Source organism: Melitaea cinxia, chromosome 26, assembly GCF_905220565.1.
Source record: "Melitaea cinxia chromosome 26, ilMelCinx1.1, whole genome shotgun sequence".
NCBI classification, from domain to species: domain Eukaryota; kingdom Metazoa; phylum Arthropoda; class Insecta; order Lepidoptera; family Nymphalidae; genus Melitaea; species Melitaea cinxia.
The window spans coordinates 10,059,599-10,081,119 of NC_059419.1; the positions used below are offsets into that span (position 1 = coordinate 10,059,599).

Genomic DNA, 21,521 nt, shown 5'->3' on the forward strand with positions numbered 1-21,521 from the left:
GAATATGCGGTGGTCATATATCGTCGGCTAACGGTGTTAATGTTTTCTATGGGCTTGACACGATGCGATGCAGTGTTGCAGAACTAAATTTAGACGAGCTGTTTTAGCTCTGGGCTTTAGCGTTTGCGCAAGATCGCCTCGGGACCGCGAGCGGGACGCGGCGTTCTATTATCGGAAAAATGGCCTGATATGTTGAGAAATATTGTCATTTCGGCGTCTTGTGCGCTCCTCGGACTCTCTTGAGTGTTATCAAATCAAAACAACCAAATAAAGTTTTCCATAATTGAGACAGGCTTAAGTACTTCAGATCATTTAAAAGTCAATTGTGTTAAAGATGCCAAATAGTTAATTAACATGTATGTCACGTCCACATACTTTTTATGTGGCTGAATTTTTAACCCAAATTAAAATTAGTGACACGCATAATTATTGTTTTATTTTAATATAAAGTTTTTTTTAAATACCTCACATAAATTACACTGTTTAAGAACAAGCGTAAAAAGCGTAAAAATACATTTTCAGTACATCATTCCTTGATTAAATTTCGTTTAGATTATTGACAATAAATTATAAAATTGTTTCAAATATTCAAACCAGAAAAGAATACATGAAAAATAATAGGAAACAAAATATGAATTATTGTCACAACGACCATAGAAGGACATTTTCAAATACCTAGACGGTTCAAAAGACGCAGACAGGCGGAAGGGCAACGGAGTCATAGTCAAATAATCCAAGGGGTGTACAGATCCTTAAAATGTTTACTTAACTAAAAGTATCTCATTTATTCATATCAACACCCATTTGTCTTATTTCAGAACAACTACTAAATTCTTATTTTTAAGTTTTCATGCATGAATGGAAGAAATCGCTTTACGCTATAGGGCCGCGTTTGGTACTTTTTCTTATTTTCGTAATTAATTTTAATTTGCCTTAATTACTTCAGTTTTCATAACAACGTAGTTCTGTATGTTTTCAAATAAACAAAATAACCAATTTACATCGACAAGCACAATTCTGCGTAGAAAGGGACTAAATAAACCTCAGTCCTCTCTTGACCATGGTTGGTGCAAAGTATCGGAAACGGCGGGCATGTAAAAAACCTAATAAATCGCGATAAAATCCGAAAAAGTTGTTTCATTATAATGACTGAAATTCGCGTAAACAGCAGAAAACAATATGGAACAAGACAACACGCCCAGCATTCAAATAATAAAAGAATCAATAAAATCGATCCACTCAATAAAACATAAGGTAAAAAACATAAAAAATTGAGTCGAATTGAGAATTTTCTTCTTTTTTTTATGTTATATAAATAAAAATGAATGTTGCTAAGCGAATAACTCGAGAATAGCTCGACCAATTCGGCTAATTTATTTTTTGTATGTTCCTTAAGGACCACGGAAGATTTGAATACAAAAAAAAATTAAAAAAAAAAAATTATTATTAACTTTTGACAGAACGAAGTCTGTCCGGTAGCTAGTTAAAAATAAACTAAATTATTTACAAAAGTTTTGAATCACACTTCTTTGTTTGAATACTAATTTAAAGGATACTCAAAAGTTCACTTATAAACGAAAAAAAGGCGTAAGATGTAGTCAAATAGGTCGCCACACTTGAATGGAAAAGTTCAGGTCACAGCCAAAGTGAAAGACGTGACAGAGTGAAGAAAACGGTCACAAATAATTACAAAATTGTTTTCAATACGCAAAAATAATTTTGCAATTTTGTTTGTTCTACAAAAAAACTACCTCACGTTACATCGACAGTTACAGTTCAAAACACCACACGAAAAGCACCACCTTTTAATTTTTTTTTTTTTTTTTTTTATATCAAAATCAGTACATCCAGTAAAAATTTGTGAGGAACATAAAAAATACAATCTATAAGAACCTATTCTATACTGAGATTGGTTAAAAATATGTAGTGACGGTATAGCAAAACTAAAATGAGTAATAAATTAAGTTTTTAAACTTTTGGGCATCAAAATCAATTTTTTTTGAAAAAAAACCTACACCTTACCTACCTACTTAAATAAATGAAAATTTGCAATTAAAAAATATTATATTATATTAATCGATTATATGAACATTGAATTGTCAATATAGTAGAAACTTACAAACCACACTCATTTGTAAAAATATTCTGTAGCATATTATAAATAAATTATAGTCTTTTTTAGGGTTGCATACCTCAATAGGAAAAAACGGAACCCTTATAGGATCACTTCGATGTCCGTCTGTCTGTCAAGATCCTTTTTCTCTAGAACGCGTGGAGGTATCAAACTGAAATTCATATCAAACACTCAGGTCTACTGTCCCTTGGAGCTGTGAAAAAATCAAACTTCTAAGCCAACGCAATCAAAAGATACAAGCGTTTACGCTGCAAATTTTCAACACTCGCAAGGGAATCAAAACCTACAGGGTACTTCCCGTGAACTCAGAATCTTGAAATGGGGTACGAAGCAACGTCTTATAGCACAGATATAAAAATAAGGAAAAATTACGACTTAACTTACTTAACTACTGAGTGGACTTAGTGACACTGTATTTCATGCAAGATATTACTAATTTTGTACTAAAACACGGTTTACATGTTATTTTCAAAAGAGTCGATTCTAAACATTTTTTTTTAAATCTTCTTTTAATCGATTCTTCTCTGTGCATAATCTTCATTCCGAATCGGTGGTAGCTTCACTTTTAAAAATAATAATCACTTTAAAACTTTAATTTGTAAAAAATGACGATTCGAAAGTGCTTTTGAAACCGACTTGAGTTGAGCGATTTTTGATTTAGAATTTTAATTGACTAAAAACGGATATAACTATAATTTATAAAAAGATAATTCAAAAGAGCTCTTAAATTCTGTCTGAATAAAGTCGGTAATTTTTCACTTTGATTTTGAATCGTAAGTCTTGTAGATACCGGTGTTTTAAATTTTTAATTTCATTACCCTCGTCCTACATGGAGAGAGAGGCCTATGCCCAGCAGTGGGATATTACAGACTGAACCATAATCGTAACCATCCCTAATAAATTTTTCTTTTTTAATCTAAACTTTGTGTAGAACCTCTCCTACATGCTCTAATCTTAAGAGGTTTATATAAAGCCTATTATGAAATCGACGTACAAGGGTGGCTGGAGAGATACAATATCGTACGATCTACGTCTCAGACAGACAAAGATAAATATCTTTTTACAGACAATTTATAGGAAATGGAAAATTTCTTTAATCACGTTGCTATAGGGGTGAACTTTCGAGGGTTGGGTAAACGATAATATAAATGTCTCGTACGTTACGAAGATTTTTTTTTTACTTAACAGACTACAATGCTTTAGGCTAGATTATGTGTAGTGCTTTAGTAAATGTGTTTTTACACCACCTAATGTCAGTATATGATATGAAGTAATTAGTTAGAACGCATTATAATTTTGAACAAAATTCTTTTAAGCAATCAATTAGACGAAGATTTTTTTATATAGTTTCACAATCACTAATAAACAATTTTTGGTAAATAGTAGATGTACACACCAACAAAAAAAACACAAAAAAGTTCTATATTTTGTATTTGCTCGCAAACGAAAAAAACCGACTTCAATTACATCGACAAGGAATACAACGTAAGTGGACGAAAAAAATTAACAAACGCACTAGGAGCCACTACGATTTTCGAAGATTCCCCTCGGTTTCTTTAGTATGCCATCATCAGATATTGGTTTCCTTATCGCGGTAACACCAACAAAAAAGAATCATCAAAATCGGTTCATAAACGATGAAGTTATCCGCGAACACATATAATATAATATATATATATATATATATATATATATATATATATATATATATACGGTCGAATTGAATAACCTCCTTTTTTGAAGTCGTTTAAAAAAAGTTAAATTATTTCCTGCGTTTACGTAATATGTAACGAATCCAAACCAATCATTTAATTTCCTTAAAATGATAGAACATTTGAGAACATTAAAAAAAACAAATTCATGAGCATTAAATAGTATAAAGACTTCATATATTTCTACCCAATGTCACACACAAAAAGTTTATTACAAAATCAATTTCCACTGTGTGTACGATGACATCTCCTGACGGTTGAAAGTTGGCAAGTTTGCGTAGTTCGCAAGATGGCGTCAACAAGAAACTTCGACTACAGTCTAAATGTATTACATCTTGTTTAACACCTCGAAAGACGAGTTGTATTTATTTAACTATTTCTACTTTACCTTTATATTGTTTTCTAATGTTTACGGGAATTACATTCATTATAATTAAACAACATTTTCGGATTTTATCGCGGTTTTTTAATGTCCCCGATGTCAGTCAACGATAGTCATCCTGTGACCTTGGTTGCTGTAAAGTATCCGAAACGTCGGGCATTTAAAAAAATTAATAAAATTTGAAAAAGTTGTTTCATTGTGATTTTTTATTAATTTTATACAAAATATATAACAAATTATTGTAATAATATTTGAACTTTGACTACTTTCGCAGAAATGTAAGATTACTAATTGAAAATAAATTACTAATTAAATTTGGTAACTAAAAAAGACAACTACATCTTATGTCCAGTATGATAAACATCTAATAGGAGACATATAGTAAGACGTATTGTACAACTCATAAATATGTACATTCTTAGTTAAATTTATAGCTTTAGTACAGTAATCGGAATACAATTACTTCTAACAAAGGTAGATAAAAAATCATAAATATATAATCGTATTAAGATTTTAGGACACATAAAGTGATTAATATTAATTGTCGAGGTGTTTGGTAACCAAATACCATTTTTTTTTTATTCAAATAATAATAGTCATTCTATTTTCATTTTCTTAAATATTTTAATTATAAACTCAAAAAACCCACATCCGCTTTACAAAGCAAATGTGCTCGGTTACGGAATATTTTTACCGAATAACCGTTGAACAACTAAAATGTTTTGCCAACTCCTGGCAACTGTCATAACAGCCTTGACTCTGGTCACTGTCAATGTTCGTCAAGAATAATATCAAGATCAGCAGAACTAGACGTGATGAGGTGGACTAATTATAGTTTTTACCTAAAAAAACTCACTAGTTGATCTCATAAATAATTTCATATTATCTTCAAAATAACGTAAGTATTAAGGCATTTTGCAGCAGTCACTAATCTCGATATTGTTTCGTAGTATACTATATATATTTGACAAGTTATTCTTTTTTACAATCAAACTCCGCGTATTCTATCTAATATTTTTATTCACAACCGTTAAAACAACCGAGCCAACCAGGAAACTAAAATATAAATAAATTAAATTAAATGTAAATGTAAATTCATTGCCACACCTAAAAAAATGTAGAAGAACAATCGGGATTTAGTTTTTTTTTTGGCAGTGTCCTAAATATTTAAAAGGTTTTAAATTTGGATTTGACTTTTTGGTACAAATATTCGCGACGTAATTCTGACGACCAGTTTATATTCTGACGTACGATGACAATTGAACTGTGGAAAGGGGTCAGCTTTGTTAAGTTCACTCGCATTTTTTTTTAAGTAACTTTTTAATCGATCTTTTTAATCGACGTTTTACAATCTAAACTTATTTAGATTTGTACAAACTAAACTTTCATTTGTTTTGATTCATTAATAAGTAATAGTTAAAAGTGAAGCTACCGCCGCCGCTGGTTCGGAATGTCGGTTCTGAAGGGAAGAATCGGCAAGAAATTCTGCAGTTACTTGCGTTTTATTATAGTATAAAATTAGTAATATCTTGCATAAATGACAGCGCTACTAAACCGTATCATCTAGAATATATAGAATAGTATCCCCATCTGTATAAATAAGATCGATAATACCTGTCTAATGGCTCCAAACACTGGTAACTCAGTCTCGTAACTGCACACAACTGGTAACTAAGATACCGTTGCGGCTGCCACATCTTGTTGCGAGTCGATTGGATTCGTAATGGCCCTAAAGATGTCCCAATTTCGCGAAACGTGTCCAATGTGGATAAGCGTTGGGTATTATACAATTACTTATTTTAAGAATTTACTAAGATTCATTAGTAAAGGTTTTGGAATGCAGTAACAATTTGGACAAAATTATATTTAAGGCTCTATCCACCGTGTCTTGAAGACCACGTTGAGCTGTCGGTCCCGGGTGCTATCATAAATGCCTGATAGCATTGTTACGCATAGTATAGAATATATCCGATAACCCTCAGTGGAACAATATGGTAAATTAAGCGCTACAATCCTGCTTTTACATGGGAAAAGGGGCCTATGAGTATGAGCAGTGATATGTGAAATTGGTACCAAGCTAAATGTAACACTTGCCGTGACTTCGTCTTAACTAGTATTCATTTAAGCTGTTTAAATTATAATGTTAAGTTTTATTTTGTTTAGGGCTTGACATCAACTTGAAACCTATAGATATCGCAAAAATATTTCATTTAAGGTAGGTTAACATAAGAAAACTTATTTCGAATTAAATCTTTACTAAGCTATTTTTCGCTTTTTAATTTTTGAAGCCGGGTTTTTTTTTAAACGTATTTTTTATGAATAAAGCCAGGTTTAAAACGTCAGGTTAGCGTACCAAATAGGTCGCATTAATACCTAATATCTATACTATTTTATAAAGAGGTAAAGTTTCTAGCCTTGTTTATTTGTAAGGGATAATCTTCGCAAATACTGATTCGATCATAAAAATTCTTTCACTAACAGAAAGCTACACTATTCAGGAGTGATATAGGCTATATTTTATAGTTATTGAACAAAAAATTCAGTGAAAAATAATAGTATATGTAAATCAAGATGCGATGTAAATCAAATGCGAGCGAGATAAAAACTTATTATATATTTGCATCACAAAAATAATAATTAACGTCCAACGAAGTCGGGTCGGCTGGTCACGTTATAAAATATAGTTTATTTTAGGTATCGGTTGACAGCTGTGATGAAGGTCCGCCTCTTATCGTATACAAGCGCGGTGTTAACGTAAGTTACACACGTAGGTAAGCTGTAGATCTAATAATAAATAACTGCTGCACACTTAACGGTACTAGAATTTACTCCTGTGTTCTGGAAACACAAACAATACACAAGCACAAACGCCTAGATTACGCCATCATCAAGGGATCATCGGAATACTATACGACCTATATAAAAGTTTGTCATGAGCGAGGATCGGATAGCCTGTGGCCACTGCACTGACGTATCCTCTAAATGATATCATTACAGCCTATACAGTCCACTGCTGGACATAGGCCTCCACGAGTTTACGCCAAAAATAGCGTGAACTCATGTGTTTTGCCCATAGTCTGGCAGACGCTGTGCAGGCGGGTTGGTGACCGCAGGGCTGGCTTTGTCGTACCGAAGACGTTGCTGCCCGTCTTCGGCCTGGGTATTTCAAAGCCAGCAGTCGGATGGTTATCCCGCCATCGGTCGGCTTTATAAGTTCCAAGGTGCTAGTGAAACTGTGATATCCCTTAGTCGCCTCTTACGACACCCACGGGAGGAGAGAGGATGGCTATATTCTTTAATGCCGTAGCCACACAACATAATATATTTGTAAATACAAATATCCATCCCGAACGAGAGTCGAACTAGCCATCCGCCAGTGTGTAGATGCCGACACGGCAAATTCACCTCTAGACTAGAGTTGTTTTGGTGGTGACCAGCGCAATGTCATTATATTGATCAGCTTGTCAGTCATAGAAAATAGGAAAAAGATTCTAGCACATCTTATCTCTATCTTTATGGAACATTCAAGAACTCATTTCAGGAACTAAACATGTTCTATACAATTACAAATAACAACGTTTCTAAACGCAAATCTTGAAAACAACGAATTCGACCAAGTTTACTATATTTTTTTTTATTCATTAGAATCTTGCGTAATGATAAATTAAAAATTTGCGCAAAAGATTCAGTAAAGATGAGTGTTATTTAAAGTCTACGCGTTTGATAGTTTCAAATTACACAACGTCTGTCATTTCATATATTACTTTAATATAAATATTACGAGTAGTATTTACATAATATGAAAATATAACAATACATTTATCTAGAAAATAAATCTCAATAGCAATCAAGTAAAAGGCACAGATATTACAACAGAACTTAATACATTCAGAGTTTTATGAATAATCAATATTCATACGTTCAGACGTCAAGGAAGAGGCGTTCAGAAGAAAAGTGGCCCAACCCACAAAACCGGAATACCCAATTCCTTTGAATTCCATTGTACTTCAACTTTATACTTAAATTTCTCTTCTATTGTGTGCAAAATATACATACATTTGTATTTATGTAGAAATATTTATTTTGGTTATTTATGCCCTTGTGGTGCGGCGAACCTTCGGAGAGCACGTAAAGCCATTTAGACAAAAGCTACACTAATAAACCAATCCTATCAAAAAAAAAACAAATAAGTCAACAAGCAAAATCAGTTTGATTCATTGTTGAAAATTTAACCTTTTCTAAATTCAAACTATTCAAAATGCTACGATTTAATTTTGATTTATTGAATGCAAAAAAAATTAAATCGTTACTTTATTTTTTTTTAGAATTTAGCCAATTCAAAAAAAAAACAAGTTTAATAACTTGATTATAAAGTTCATTGAAGACATTTATTTAATACATTTTCGACTGCACTTCACAGTGAAAAATAAGTCTTAAAAAATATCAAATACAAAAAAAAACTGACTTGTATTTTTACAAGTAAATCTTAATTAATTGTAACATAGAAGAGCTTAACATGTCCGACTCCGCTGGTGTAAGTAATAAAGCCTCGTCCCACTGTAACAGCATTATGTGGAGCAATCTCGCGCTATGAGGAAGACCTTTTTTTTATTTTTCTTGATTTTACTTACTCAAAGTCTGTAATTACTCTTAGACTTTATTTTTCTGAGCTTTTTTTAATTAATAACACAAATATATCCCTTGGAGATATGTATATCCTTGCTTTAGAATTTTTCAAATTAAAAGTTTTTTTTTTTAATTGTGTTTTTTTTTAAATATTTCTGGTTCAACATGCTCATAGTCAATAAATAGTAAATTAAAGATTCAGTGTACTTTTTCTTTACTTTTTACCATTTTTACCATTTTTTTACTAAAATTCTCTATTATTTTCGCGTCTTTTTCAAGAAAATGATCACTATAAGGCACTGCTTCAGCCTGTAATATCCCACTGCTGAGCATAGGCCTCTTTCCTTGTGTAGTAGAAGGATCAGAGCTTAATTAACCACGCTGCTCCAATACGGGTTGTCGGATATATCTCAGGCAATATTAATGTAAAATTGGTTATAAAAATATTTAATAACATTTCTTAAGCTTAAAATTTTTAAATTTGTAAAAATAAATATCTAAATAACATAATTAATGTTTGTGTATATGTTTGTGTGTGTGTGTGTGTGTGTGTGTGTGTGTGTTTATATATGTCCGTAGTGTATTTACATATCGATATATGTATATGTTTACTACCTTATTGTTACCACCAGCAATATTTTCTGTTTGGCCTAAAGGTTGACTGGGAGAGAATGACGCTAGGCATTAAGTACCCCTTTTGTTACAACTGTTTATATTGTTGGACAAATAAATAAATAAATAAATAATTATATTTTTGTCTATAATACGTCCAAATTATATGGGGGCAATCAATGTAAGCCATTATCAAAATATATTTGTTTATTTATTACTTAACTATTTGTAAAATATATATTCTAAAAGTAATTAAAATATCAAGACAGTCTGTTCAGACTATTGCAGTCATTTGCATAGGCCTCCCCAATTAAAATAGAAATAAATTAAAATAATAAAATACGTAAACGAAAATATACTAAGACGTTTATGAAACTTAATCTCATACTTTGTCCTCAAATTACAATTTTACCTCCACTCTCTAATCGAAAACTAACATTTGAACGGATAAAACGAATATTAAATAAAGGTCATAAGTTAACATCAGATTAAGAGTAAAAAAACCTTATTATTATCAATCTTCTTATTATGATATAAAAACAAACAGTTTGCCCAGATTGTTTATGGTAATTATGTTTAAAATCAAAAGAAACTTAATTAGAGTGTATACAGACGTAGAAGGTCACGTATAGACGTGGCCATGGCGATAGCACAGTGACGAAATATCGGGTACTCAGACTGAAACTATACCATTTTACTTATAAATAATAGTGCCAGTTATCATAAAAGAATCATAGTTACTTTGAGTAATTTTATTCTGAGAATAGCCTTTTTTTATATACCACTAAGTCGCCAAACAAACGTACGGCTCATCTGCTAGTAAGCGATTACCGTAGCTTATAGAGGCTTGTAACACCAGAAACATCGCAAGCGTTGCTAACTCTACTCCCAATCCCCCCAGGAGCTCTGGTCACCTTACTCACCACAGGAACACAGCACTGCTTGAAAGCAGTATTATTAAGCTGTGATCTTCTGTAAGGTCGAGGTACTTCCCCAGTCGGGCTGCTCCAAATTTTAAGCAGGATATTTTATGCTTCTTCACTAAATTCGTGTCACTTTTATGCTATCTTATATGCTAGAATATCTTGCTAGAATATCTATGTATCATTTTATTTAGGAATCAAATATAAAATTAATTAGATTAAAAAATATACAAAGGCTCAAATAGTATTAGGAATACGCCTTGTATATGTTTCAATTTTTTTTCAATTGCACTCTTTTTAAAGGAAAAATTCGCATCCTCTCATTCTTTTTCAATTTTTTATTACAAGTCTGAAAAAATTAAAAATTCATTTACTAAAAATATATAAAAAATATATCACATGATAATCAAATTTCAAAAATTGTTAATATGTACACATAATCCGTATCTCAAATAAACCTTTGCTCTTTGAAACTTGAACTAGTAAATCACGTAACGTGCTACGAAACGTTGTATCAATCTGTACAATAAATCAACCGTCAGTAATCCGATGGACGGGATTACGTAATTAAATTATCCGGTACCCATAACGATAATTGATAGTATATCGGTTTTAAAACCCAACTTTTTTTTAATACCGAATATTCCAATCTGCTAATGGACTTCCCTTAGCCTTTGGATTTGAAATTAAAAAAAAAATGTTAGAAAAAAAAACATGAAAAGGTACGTGCATACATTCTTGCTTTAGGGTAGTGCATTCGGGAATCATGCACATTTACAATTTATTAAATTCGACTAGAAATATTAATAAACAAGTACATTGACAAGTATTTTTTATTAATAAAACATATGAAAACTTAATGGCAAATGTCAAAATAATAATTACTTATTATTTTTCTGTCCGCATTCTTAGTCGAATTTAAAAACATTAAGATCGAGAGAAATCATATATACATACAAATAGATATGTAATCATTGTGTAAGCCTTTTATAAATTAAATAATTCTCAAAAAATGTACTTATTACATACATAAAAGGATTTACACAAAGACATTTAAAAATTAGAACTATGTATAATTACGATAAAATCGGTATTTTTGACGTTACGGTTTTAAACGAAACAAAAAGTGACAGTGCATAATTGTTTTTAAATCGATGTTAAGAATTTAAAATAATAATAATTTTTAAAAAGGTTATATATGAATTTCATAGTTACTGTTTAAACCCGTTTCGTAAAAATTACCGATTGAAATAATATCAACATTAACAGTTAGTGAAAACATCCAAACACCGAAAGTGGCAAGAAAGGGTGATAGAAAGAGAAAAAAACAACACGATAGGGGGGCGAGGGGGGGAGAAAACATCGAGTATATTTCTTAAAAACACCGATGCGCGGACCGCCATGCGACTTCCGGCCGGGTATTTTTGGAATTAATTTTATATATTTTTTTAATAAGCAAATGCACTTTTTGTTGTGCTAATTAAGATGTACTCGCCAAAAGCTTCAATAATTTAGTAATTTTGATGTTTATTGCTTCGTTTATAAGAAAATTATGATAATTTTTTTTTTTTTTTTTTTTATAATAGTAAATTTTCATAGAGCATTTTTAGAAGTACTTTTACAGGTATGTATAGGTACATTTTTAGGTACTTTTTAGATTTACCGGATTTTTAGGCAATATTCATTGATGATTTTTTACATTTATATTTTTTAGTTCTTATTTTTAATTTGTTATTAAATAAATATTTCATTTTTTATTGCAGATTATTCGTATAGCAGTGTATGTTGGATTAATATAATTAAGTTTTTAAAAAATATATGAAACAATTTAAATTCGAAATCTTATCGAAAACAGAATAAGGTAAATCTGGAATCTCGAAATATCAGCCATCTTAAACTTCCGCTCAAACTGGCGCTATTGCTGATTCCACTGAACGACACGCGCAGCTTTCAAACTTTAAGCATTTTCTCCCGGCTATTTTCCTTTATAAGGTTTTTTTTTGTATTTATATTGCTTATTATTTTAATTCAAAATAAATACTTTAAGTTTTAATAGTAAAGTTGTTTTGCGAAGTGGTTTTAAAAATTGTTGATACAGATATATTCGCAATTAAAAAAGAAAAGTGTCAGTTGTCATATTTCGTTTTTTTTTAAGCTTCCATTGACGTGAATAACCCTTTGTTAAATTTATTCAAATTATTTATTTTTACGTATATTTTTAGTTACAAATCTTAAAAAGATATACATACTTTTAAATTTTTTTTATTATTACCAAACACCGACTCGTCAAAGTATTTTCTGTTATTGTAACTGGTATCCACCGGACAGGCTTACCCAGTGTGGGGCCGCCGGTTATAGCAATCATTGTAAATGTCACGTTTACAATAAACAGTTTTAATTCTTTTTTTAAACAAAACTAGTTTCACTTTGTACACCAATTTGTATCAGTGTTAAATACTTGTCTTAAAGTGTTCAATTAGAAGTTTATATGTATTACAAAGCAAAATGTTAACTATAACTAAAATACAAACATAGATAATACCTAAAGATACAATTAATCTGTCTCTATAACGAAATTTACTTATATATAACTTGAAATGTTTAAAATAATACAATTTGGAATGTAACTGTGTACGTAGTCTGAGAGGCGTCTCTACGTAGCGCTGAGTCGGCGCTACGAAGCGCAATGAAGCGCAAGGACACATTGTATCCCCATTTTATATTCTTATTTCCTATTTCAATACAATTTAATTTAAATTACGGGTTGTTTTCTAAAATTTTGGTTCAACTTTGTACGTGTCACTTATTTTGGGAAGCGCATAACTTTTTATATTTAATTTTTTTTGCACCTTTATGTGTATTTGTTTATTTCTAAAATAAATACATTTTTTAAAAGAAATATAACATGCGGTTATTTACTAAAGTAAATAACCGCATGTTATATTTCTACGTTTACGACATTTATATTATAAAAATAATAAATGAATGCATACATAGCATATTATACATTTAATGTATTTAAATTATTAATAGGAACACATATTTTATAAGCAACAATAATTGACGTATTATAATTTATCAAAACATATTTTTACCTTTGCCAAAAACCTTCTTTGTTATATTTAGATTTTATGCTTGATTAAAAACATAATAATATAAACTAGTGATCGCGCCGTGGTCGAAATTCGAACATAATTAAAAATTTAAATAAATAAAAAACAATAGTGAAAATAAAGAACCTTTTTAAAAAAATTCAATTTGACTACAGACTGACAATCAACAAAAAAGTATAATATGCGTGTGTGTGTCAAATACATGGTAGTGTGTGTACTGTTCTTTTTATTAATTTAATATATTTTATGCTTTAAAAAAATAGCATTCTGCACTCCTTCTCTAATTGAACTATAACTGTACGAAATTTCATACTTCTTCCTACTTGAAGGGGTACAAAGTTTTTATAGATAATGAATAAGTATTGTTTAATATATTATTTAATAATTGTAATCTACGTTATAATTCTATTTCTAATATATACTTCAAATAATATTTTTTGTTATAGCTAGATGTTAGTAAATAACTCAACAAAAATAGTGGATTGTGAGTGAAATAGTACAGTTTATTAGTCCAACAAAGGCTAGGTTATTTACGATTATATTAAAAAATATGTCTTATTGAGTTTAGTTTAGTTATTAAATAATAAGAGGTTTTGTTTGATGTCCTCTTTAGTTATTTTGTAGCTGGATTAATGTATCCCATCTTAAAACAAATTTATATGAATGGAATCCATACTAGAATTAATCGTTTTATCGTTCTCATTTGGTTCAAATCTTCGATAAAATTATTTTGTATACACGTATTAAAAACATAATTACGGTGTTTTATTATGAATATAGCTCGTTGTACTAAATTAATAAACATAAATTTGAATAGCATCTGATAGCTTATAGGAACACATGGCTTACGAGAATTTAACACAATTATTCTATCTTTAAACAATAATCTTCTACCTCTGCATAAAAGTTTTCGCTGTAAAGCGATTATATGAATTTAATTTAATTTTTCAGTACTTTTTTAAATATATATTGTACACTACAAAAACTGTAATGTGTAAATAAATGAATATTATATCAACGATGCACTTATATATTATACCATCGTCTTATGAATGTTGAGATACTGAGTTGAATAGCTTAATCATGAAAAAAATTGACAATAAATTATTTATATTGTTTACATATTTAACTGTCACATATATCTGATGAGTTATGTTTAACAAATATATAACATATGTAGTTATACCTAAATATATAACTAACGTTTAAATAGATTCCAATCGTAATAAAACCTACATCTTAATAATAAAACAAATGACAATAGGTCACTTAATACATCAAAAAAAAAAAAAACAAAAAAAAAAGAAAAAAGTCGTTTCCATTAAATCGGAACAGATAAATATTATTCCTCTAAGAATTTCCAAACATCCCACTGCAGAGCATGGGCGCCGGCACTATGGCGTAGCCGATGCAGTTACTCACAACCATATTGATTTGTCTACCATTTATATAAAAAAAAACTACTTCTTGCGGCCTTTTTTATGTAAACCTTTTTTACTTTTACTATACAATACATCGATAATAATAAGTAATTCTCATAGAATTTAAATCTCAATGTGCCATATAAAAATAATAATAATAATTTAAATTAATTTAGCTCAAATATTTCCAACAATATATATTTTTTTATGGCATACATATATGGTTTAAAAGTCTATGGTCATATAAAACCTTTTTGGAAGCTAAAACATTAAAAAGTTAAGTAAAATCGAATATTTAAATTGCAAGACTGCGGTATACCAAGAATTACTTCTCTGCGGTCGTTATCAATCAAATTTATCTAACTTATAGATACAAACATCTTGACAAGACTATTTGCTTTATTTGTAAATCGTTTTGAAAAGCCTATTTAAGTTCAGTAAACTTTGATAAATAAGGATGATTAGTATTAATGAATTATTATTATATAGACATACTAGCTGACCCCGCAAACGTTTTTTTGCCATATATCTTATTAATCCCCTTAATCACCCTCCTTATTACTAAGGGGGATGAAAAATAGATGTTGTTCGATTCTCAGACCTACCCAATATGTACACAAAATTTCATGAGAATCGGTCAAGCCGTTTAAGAGGAGTTTAACTACAAACATCGCGACACGAGAATTTTATATATTAGATATTAATTATAAGAAAGTAGAGTGAAATTATTTTGTTATTTTGTTATATTTCTAGCTTTAAAAGTTTACGTTACAATAAATTTTGAAATAATTTTTCATACAACTTTACTTACTTATATATTGTAATTATTGCTACATTGCAAATTGTTGCTAAGCAATTATCATATTTTAGTACTATCGTAGTTTGTGCATTGCGTAAGTTTATACGAAAGCATAATATTAGGATATTTTCGTTCGCTACGACGAGTTAAGGTAGTTTTAAACTTTCGCATATTTAATACATACGTAACTTCATAGGAATAAATTATAGTAATAATTACTCAACTAATATTATTATTTATATAAAGTTGTCTGGAAGAGATCGCTCTTTAGCGATAAGGCCGCCTTTTGTACCTAATGATATATTCTTAAAATCTTTCTTTCTTTGCTATGTATTATTTCTATTTTTGGTATACGACAAAGTGTATTATTATTAATATTATTATTAATAATGTTACTTAATCTATGTAAAAAATAGCAAATTAAGACCTGCAGTAAATCTGTTTAAACCAAAAAATTACTCAAATCACGCTCACATGTCGTATTACGTAAATCAAAATTCAAATGTTTATATGAACATTATTTACATTCAAATATTATGCTTTAAATCATACTCTACCAATAAATTATACTATTAGTCAGTTTTTTTCATTTAGTCAATACTTAACGATAACATAACTAAACAAAAACTAAATAATAAATTATCTATATATTATTACGTGAAGCAAAAACTTTGTACCCATTTTTACGAAAATTGCGCGGGCCGAGGAGTATGAAATTTTGTTCAATTATAGTTTATATAGAGAAGGAGTGCAGAGTGCTATTTTTTTTTTAATTATAATTAAAAAAACATTACACACACTACCATGTATTTGACACACACGCATATTATACTATTTTGTTGACTGTCAAAGTCTGTAGTTAAATTGAAAAATTTAAAATTATATATAATTTAAATTTTTAATTATGGTCGAATTTCGACCGCTTGGTCGCCCAGCGACAGCTTGTTAATAATAAAACTATCTTAAAAACTTATTTATTAATAAACATTATTGTGTATTCGTTTCGTTTGTTACTGATTTAGACACGTGTCGGCGCGTGTCCGTTGTTTTATTTTACGTATTCGTTTTATAAAACATGAGTTATTATTATTTTGTAAGTTATTTTTAAATTTTTCGTTCGTTTAAAAACTTTAACTTATAATTATATTCTGAAATCTATAAATACGTAGTTTCGTTTCAATAAAATTTATTTAATAAAGTATGTTTTCGATGTCAAAATAAAATTGATGATTAATTATTTCTAATTAATAATTTTACAGGGTTGTTTTTACTGCTACAATAAACAGATTTCGTAGTGGTTTAATTTGAATTTGGTTGAGTTTTTCGTCATTTTGCTTTTATTGTCTTGTGTTACGTTTATTTTGTAGTATAAAAATACAACAATATTGGTTGGTGGTCGTTTATGTGTTATAATTATTCGCTATTGTATTTTATTTTAATATTAGGTGTTTGTGTGTGCACGTGTTTGTTTTTATCTTTTTATTACTTTCGGTATTTTTTATTTTCATTTGTTGCTTTAGATTATAATAATATATCATTGTCGTGTTTATAAAGTATTTACTTTTATATACATTTTAGACATTTATATACTTTAGTTACGATTTATTTTATTACTCTTACTTATGTAGCTCGAATGTATTAATTGGAGTAGCAATAAACTTGAGTGTTTTATACTTCTTCGACGAGAATATCACGACATAACTTCGAGAAAAACAACTCGTGACGTTTTATGAAGCTTTCTGTAGTAAAGAGCTTTCGGCTGTAGCTCGCAACTTCAGCGAAGTCCCGACCTGTTTATTGCGGCTATCGATCTGTTTACAAACTTTGTTTCCGACACTTATAATAATATTGACGTACCACATCACGGGTTTAGTAAAAAAACTCTTTTATTTGATTGTGTTACGCGTATTTTTAATCTGAGCTCGGTTAATCGCGTAGAATTCGAAATTTAAAATCTTATAGAACAAAAAAATCTCTTCAATTCTACAATACCTTCGGCAACGTCGCAAACATCCTAGAACATCACGTGCGGTACCGAAAATACCCGGGCGGCGGTCGCGGCGAAGTAAGCGACATTAGCTCACAACATCTGTTAATATGATCATTGTTAATTACATATGGGCGTTGTTAATATATTGTAGCCACCTGTCCCGAGGAGGGCGCTTGCAGGTACGTCGCTACGTCGTCCACCATGCAGGCTCGCGGGAGGTCGGGGAGGAACATAATACGCTATAGGGCGCGCATCGCGTGCGGGCTGCGCGGCGCGCCGCGTCCGACTGGCGCGGATTGCCGCTCGCCCCTCTACCGCACCCCCGCCTACACCTCTCCCCCCCCCCCCACACCTCACCCGCCAGGGCTGTGCGAATTTTCCGTGCGGAAAAACAAATAGAATTGGGGATATGCATATATATTGAATCCGCACATGACTACTATAATTGAATTGATCCCGCGTTATTGACTTGTTTACGTATTGTCATTATTATTAATACTCATTTCTAGTGTTCTAGTATAATAATAATTATCACAATATACTATTGTACGTTGTGATAGTTTCACTTATTTAATATGTTACAAATAAAATGGCAAACCTAAACCAAACCATGGTAACGAACAGAACTTATGCTACGGGTACCCTCATTCGACACCTTACTCTATATTCTAAAATGTAAATTTGAATAGATATATATATATATATACTTATGTGGCACTAATTGAAATATTTATAACCTAAAAAGATATATAGAACCTACAATCAATTTGAAAAAACGAAAAAAAAAAAACAAAAATGTAATAAAAATTCTCCTGATAGTTTTCCGCACCAGCAGCCCTATCGCGACATCGTAATGCATTCGCGGCACTCGCTGCGTCTCGGCGCCGCTCGGACCCGATCGGTACGCGCTCGGCTCTCCTCGGAAAGCTCTTTCGCATTCGGAACATAGACATGACATATCTTTTAAAACCCACTATTGAAAAATCTACCTTATATTCAAAGAACTAAAGTTGAATGTCGTTTATAATAAAGACATTTTCAAGTGTTGTATTCGACTTTTGAAATATCCTAATTTATCGAACTCACAAGTGAACGTATGAGGTTTTATTTCGATGTGTTAAGGGCTATTTTCGCGTATCGTTGTTTTTCAGCTGACGCGTCTATAAATGTCACGTATTGGGCACGTGTGCGTGCGTGTCGCTGTGTGCGTTGAAAACACATCTTGGGCGGATCGTAGCGTTGGGCAGTTTTTTTTTCTTGACTAATCTTGTATTTTTCGCGTAGTGATTTTAAGAAATTTTCGTTTTCTTTTTTAAGTTTAATTGACATACTATATCATAGCTTTATATTTATTATTTCGTTCAACTAACAGATCATATTGCAACTTTATTTTTGTTTTTCGGTAATTAATAAAAATGCACAGATTATACATACATTTAATTTTGTAAGTAATTTTGTAAAGATTAAATATCGAAGTTGGTATTTCTGCTTATAAAATCTATTTAAAGAAATGACGTAAGCTGTTCAACTGAAATAGTAACGTACAAAGTACCGTATGATGCAGATGAAAGTAATTGCGCCTTGCGCAATGGACGCGAGTTCGATTCCCAGTAATAACTGATTAACTGTTATGTACGATAGTTAATTTTTTTTATTTTTGAATTTTTTGTTTACCTACCCAACTTAATGTATAATAGTATGTATGTATGTTAACAGCGCGTCTTTGTGCGCCTATTTTGCGTGACTGGCTGTGACACTATTCGTGCCAGCCCAGCTCCTTAAGGAAGTCTAGCAGACCCTTCACGTTGCCGACGACTTCCTGGAGCGACCTCGGTGTCCCGGGGTGTAGTGCCCATGTATAATAGTAAAATTAGTTGTAATTATAATAATTTGATGACAGATCAACGCAGTAGTTATGGCGACTGACTGTAACGCTAGCCGTAGCGGTTTCAATCTTCGATCGTAATAAACGTTTCATGGACCACTCATATGATTATCTGATTTGGGCGTCTGTAGTTGCGTTGTGAATGTTTCTGGACTCCCGAAACGAGGTTTTTAACCTGTGTTTTTTTATATATAACTTGATCGGCAAACATTTAACTGAGGTAGGGCAAAGCAGGAAATTTCCTGCTCAAAATGTGGAACAGCCCGACTGGGGGTCGGAGCAATTAATTAAAATTTGCAGATATAAATTTCACTTGTTGTTAATTTTTTTATGTAATTTTGTTTTTATTTTTCATATGGACGCCGCGTTGGCGCAACGGTTACAGCCATGGATTGTATCTGTTGCGCTGGCGGTTGCGGGTTCGATCCCCGCACATGACAAACATTTGTATTGGCCATACAGGTGTTTGCCGTGGTCTGGGTGTTTGTACAGTTCTTGTGGGTCTCCCCACTGTGCCTCGGAGAGCACGTTAAGCCGTCGGTCCCAGTTGTTATCATGTACACCTGATAGGGATCGTTACCATAGTAGGGAATATATCCGCCAACCCGCATTGGAGCAGCGTGGTGGATTAAGCTCTGATCCTTCTCCTACATGGGGAAAGAGGCCTATGCCCAATAGTGGGATATTACAGGCTGAAACTAAATATTGTTTTCATTGTTAATGGATTAACTGAGGTAGAGCACAGCAAGAAATATCCTGCTCAAAATCTAGAGCAGCCTGACTGAGGAAGTACCTCGACCTTACAGAAGACCACAGCAAAATGATACTGCTGTCGAGCAGTATTGTGTTCCTGTTGGTGACTAAGGTGACCAGAGCTCCTGGGGAGGGAGATTGGGGATAGGGTCGGCAATGCGCTTGCAATGCTTCTGGTGTTACAGGCGTCGATAAGCTACGGTAATCATAGATGTTTTTTTTTATATCTCTTCTGCCTGTGTATTTTCAAGGCCACTAGTTGGATGGCTATCCCGCCATCGGTCGGCTTTTTAAGTTCCAAGGAGGTAGTGGAACTGTGTTATTCCTTAGTCGCCTCTTACGACACCCACGGGAAGAGATCGGGGAGAGAGGCTATATCCTTGGCAGCCATAACTACACAGCCATTATAAAATTATATCACATATAATAACCACGCATTTATAATATTAGTAGCACATTAATCAAAATATACAATCATATAAAAAACATTAAAAAGTGAAATATGGAAAATTTACCGCAAATTTTCAAATAACCATAACCGATAGTTTGAGTTGATAGCGAACGTTCAGAGCTATCGCGGTACATAACGTCGGACGGGAGAAATTAAAAAGAGTAACTGCATCGACGCCGCGGGCGGGAAACCGGGCTTTTTATCTATTTTTACCGATTTTTTTTTCGTCCGTAATTATTGGTTCACTTTTGTTCAGATAGCTAACCTATTTGTATAATTTAAAATGAAAGCTGGTACTTGTCGTTTGGTCTCATTTTGATCGAGATGAGATGTATTTACTGGTATTACTTGTCATTGTAATTGTAGTCGCTTTTTTTAACCGACTTCAAAAAAAAGGAGGAGGCTACTCAATTCGACCGTATATTTTTTTTAATGTATGTTCGGGGATAACTCCGTCATTTTTGAACCGATTTTGATAATTATTGTTTCGTTGGGAAGGAGATATCCCTAGTTTGGTACCATGATAAGGAAACCAGGATCTGATGATGGGGTCCCAGAGAAATCGAGGGAAACTCTCAAAAAGCCGCATAACTTTTTACTGGGTGTACCGATTTTGATAATTCTTTTTTTGTTACAAAGGAGATATCCTAAGTGTGGTACCGTGATAAAAAAAACCAGGATCTGATGATGAAACCCCAGAGAAATCGGCGGCAACCCTCG

General features: G+C 31.7%; 1 protein-coding gene across 1 annotated transcript in view; it reads right to left on the reverse strand.

The window, feature by feature from the left end:
* The window catches only part of LOC123666468 (nuclear factor 1 X-type), a 61,947-nt gene extending 43,943 nt beyond the window's left edge, over window positions 1-18,004 (reverse strand). Inside the window, exon 1 of the mRNA XM_045600559.1 lies at window positions 17,868-18,004. Coding sequence (XP_045456515.1) covers window positions 17,868-17,945 — 78 coding nt within the window. The 5' untranslated portion in view covers window positions 17,946-18,004. The remainder of the gene's footprint in view (window positions 1-17,867) is intronic.
* Between the last annotated feature and the right edge of the window lie 3,517 nt (window positions 18,005-21,521).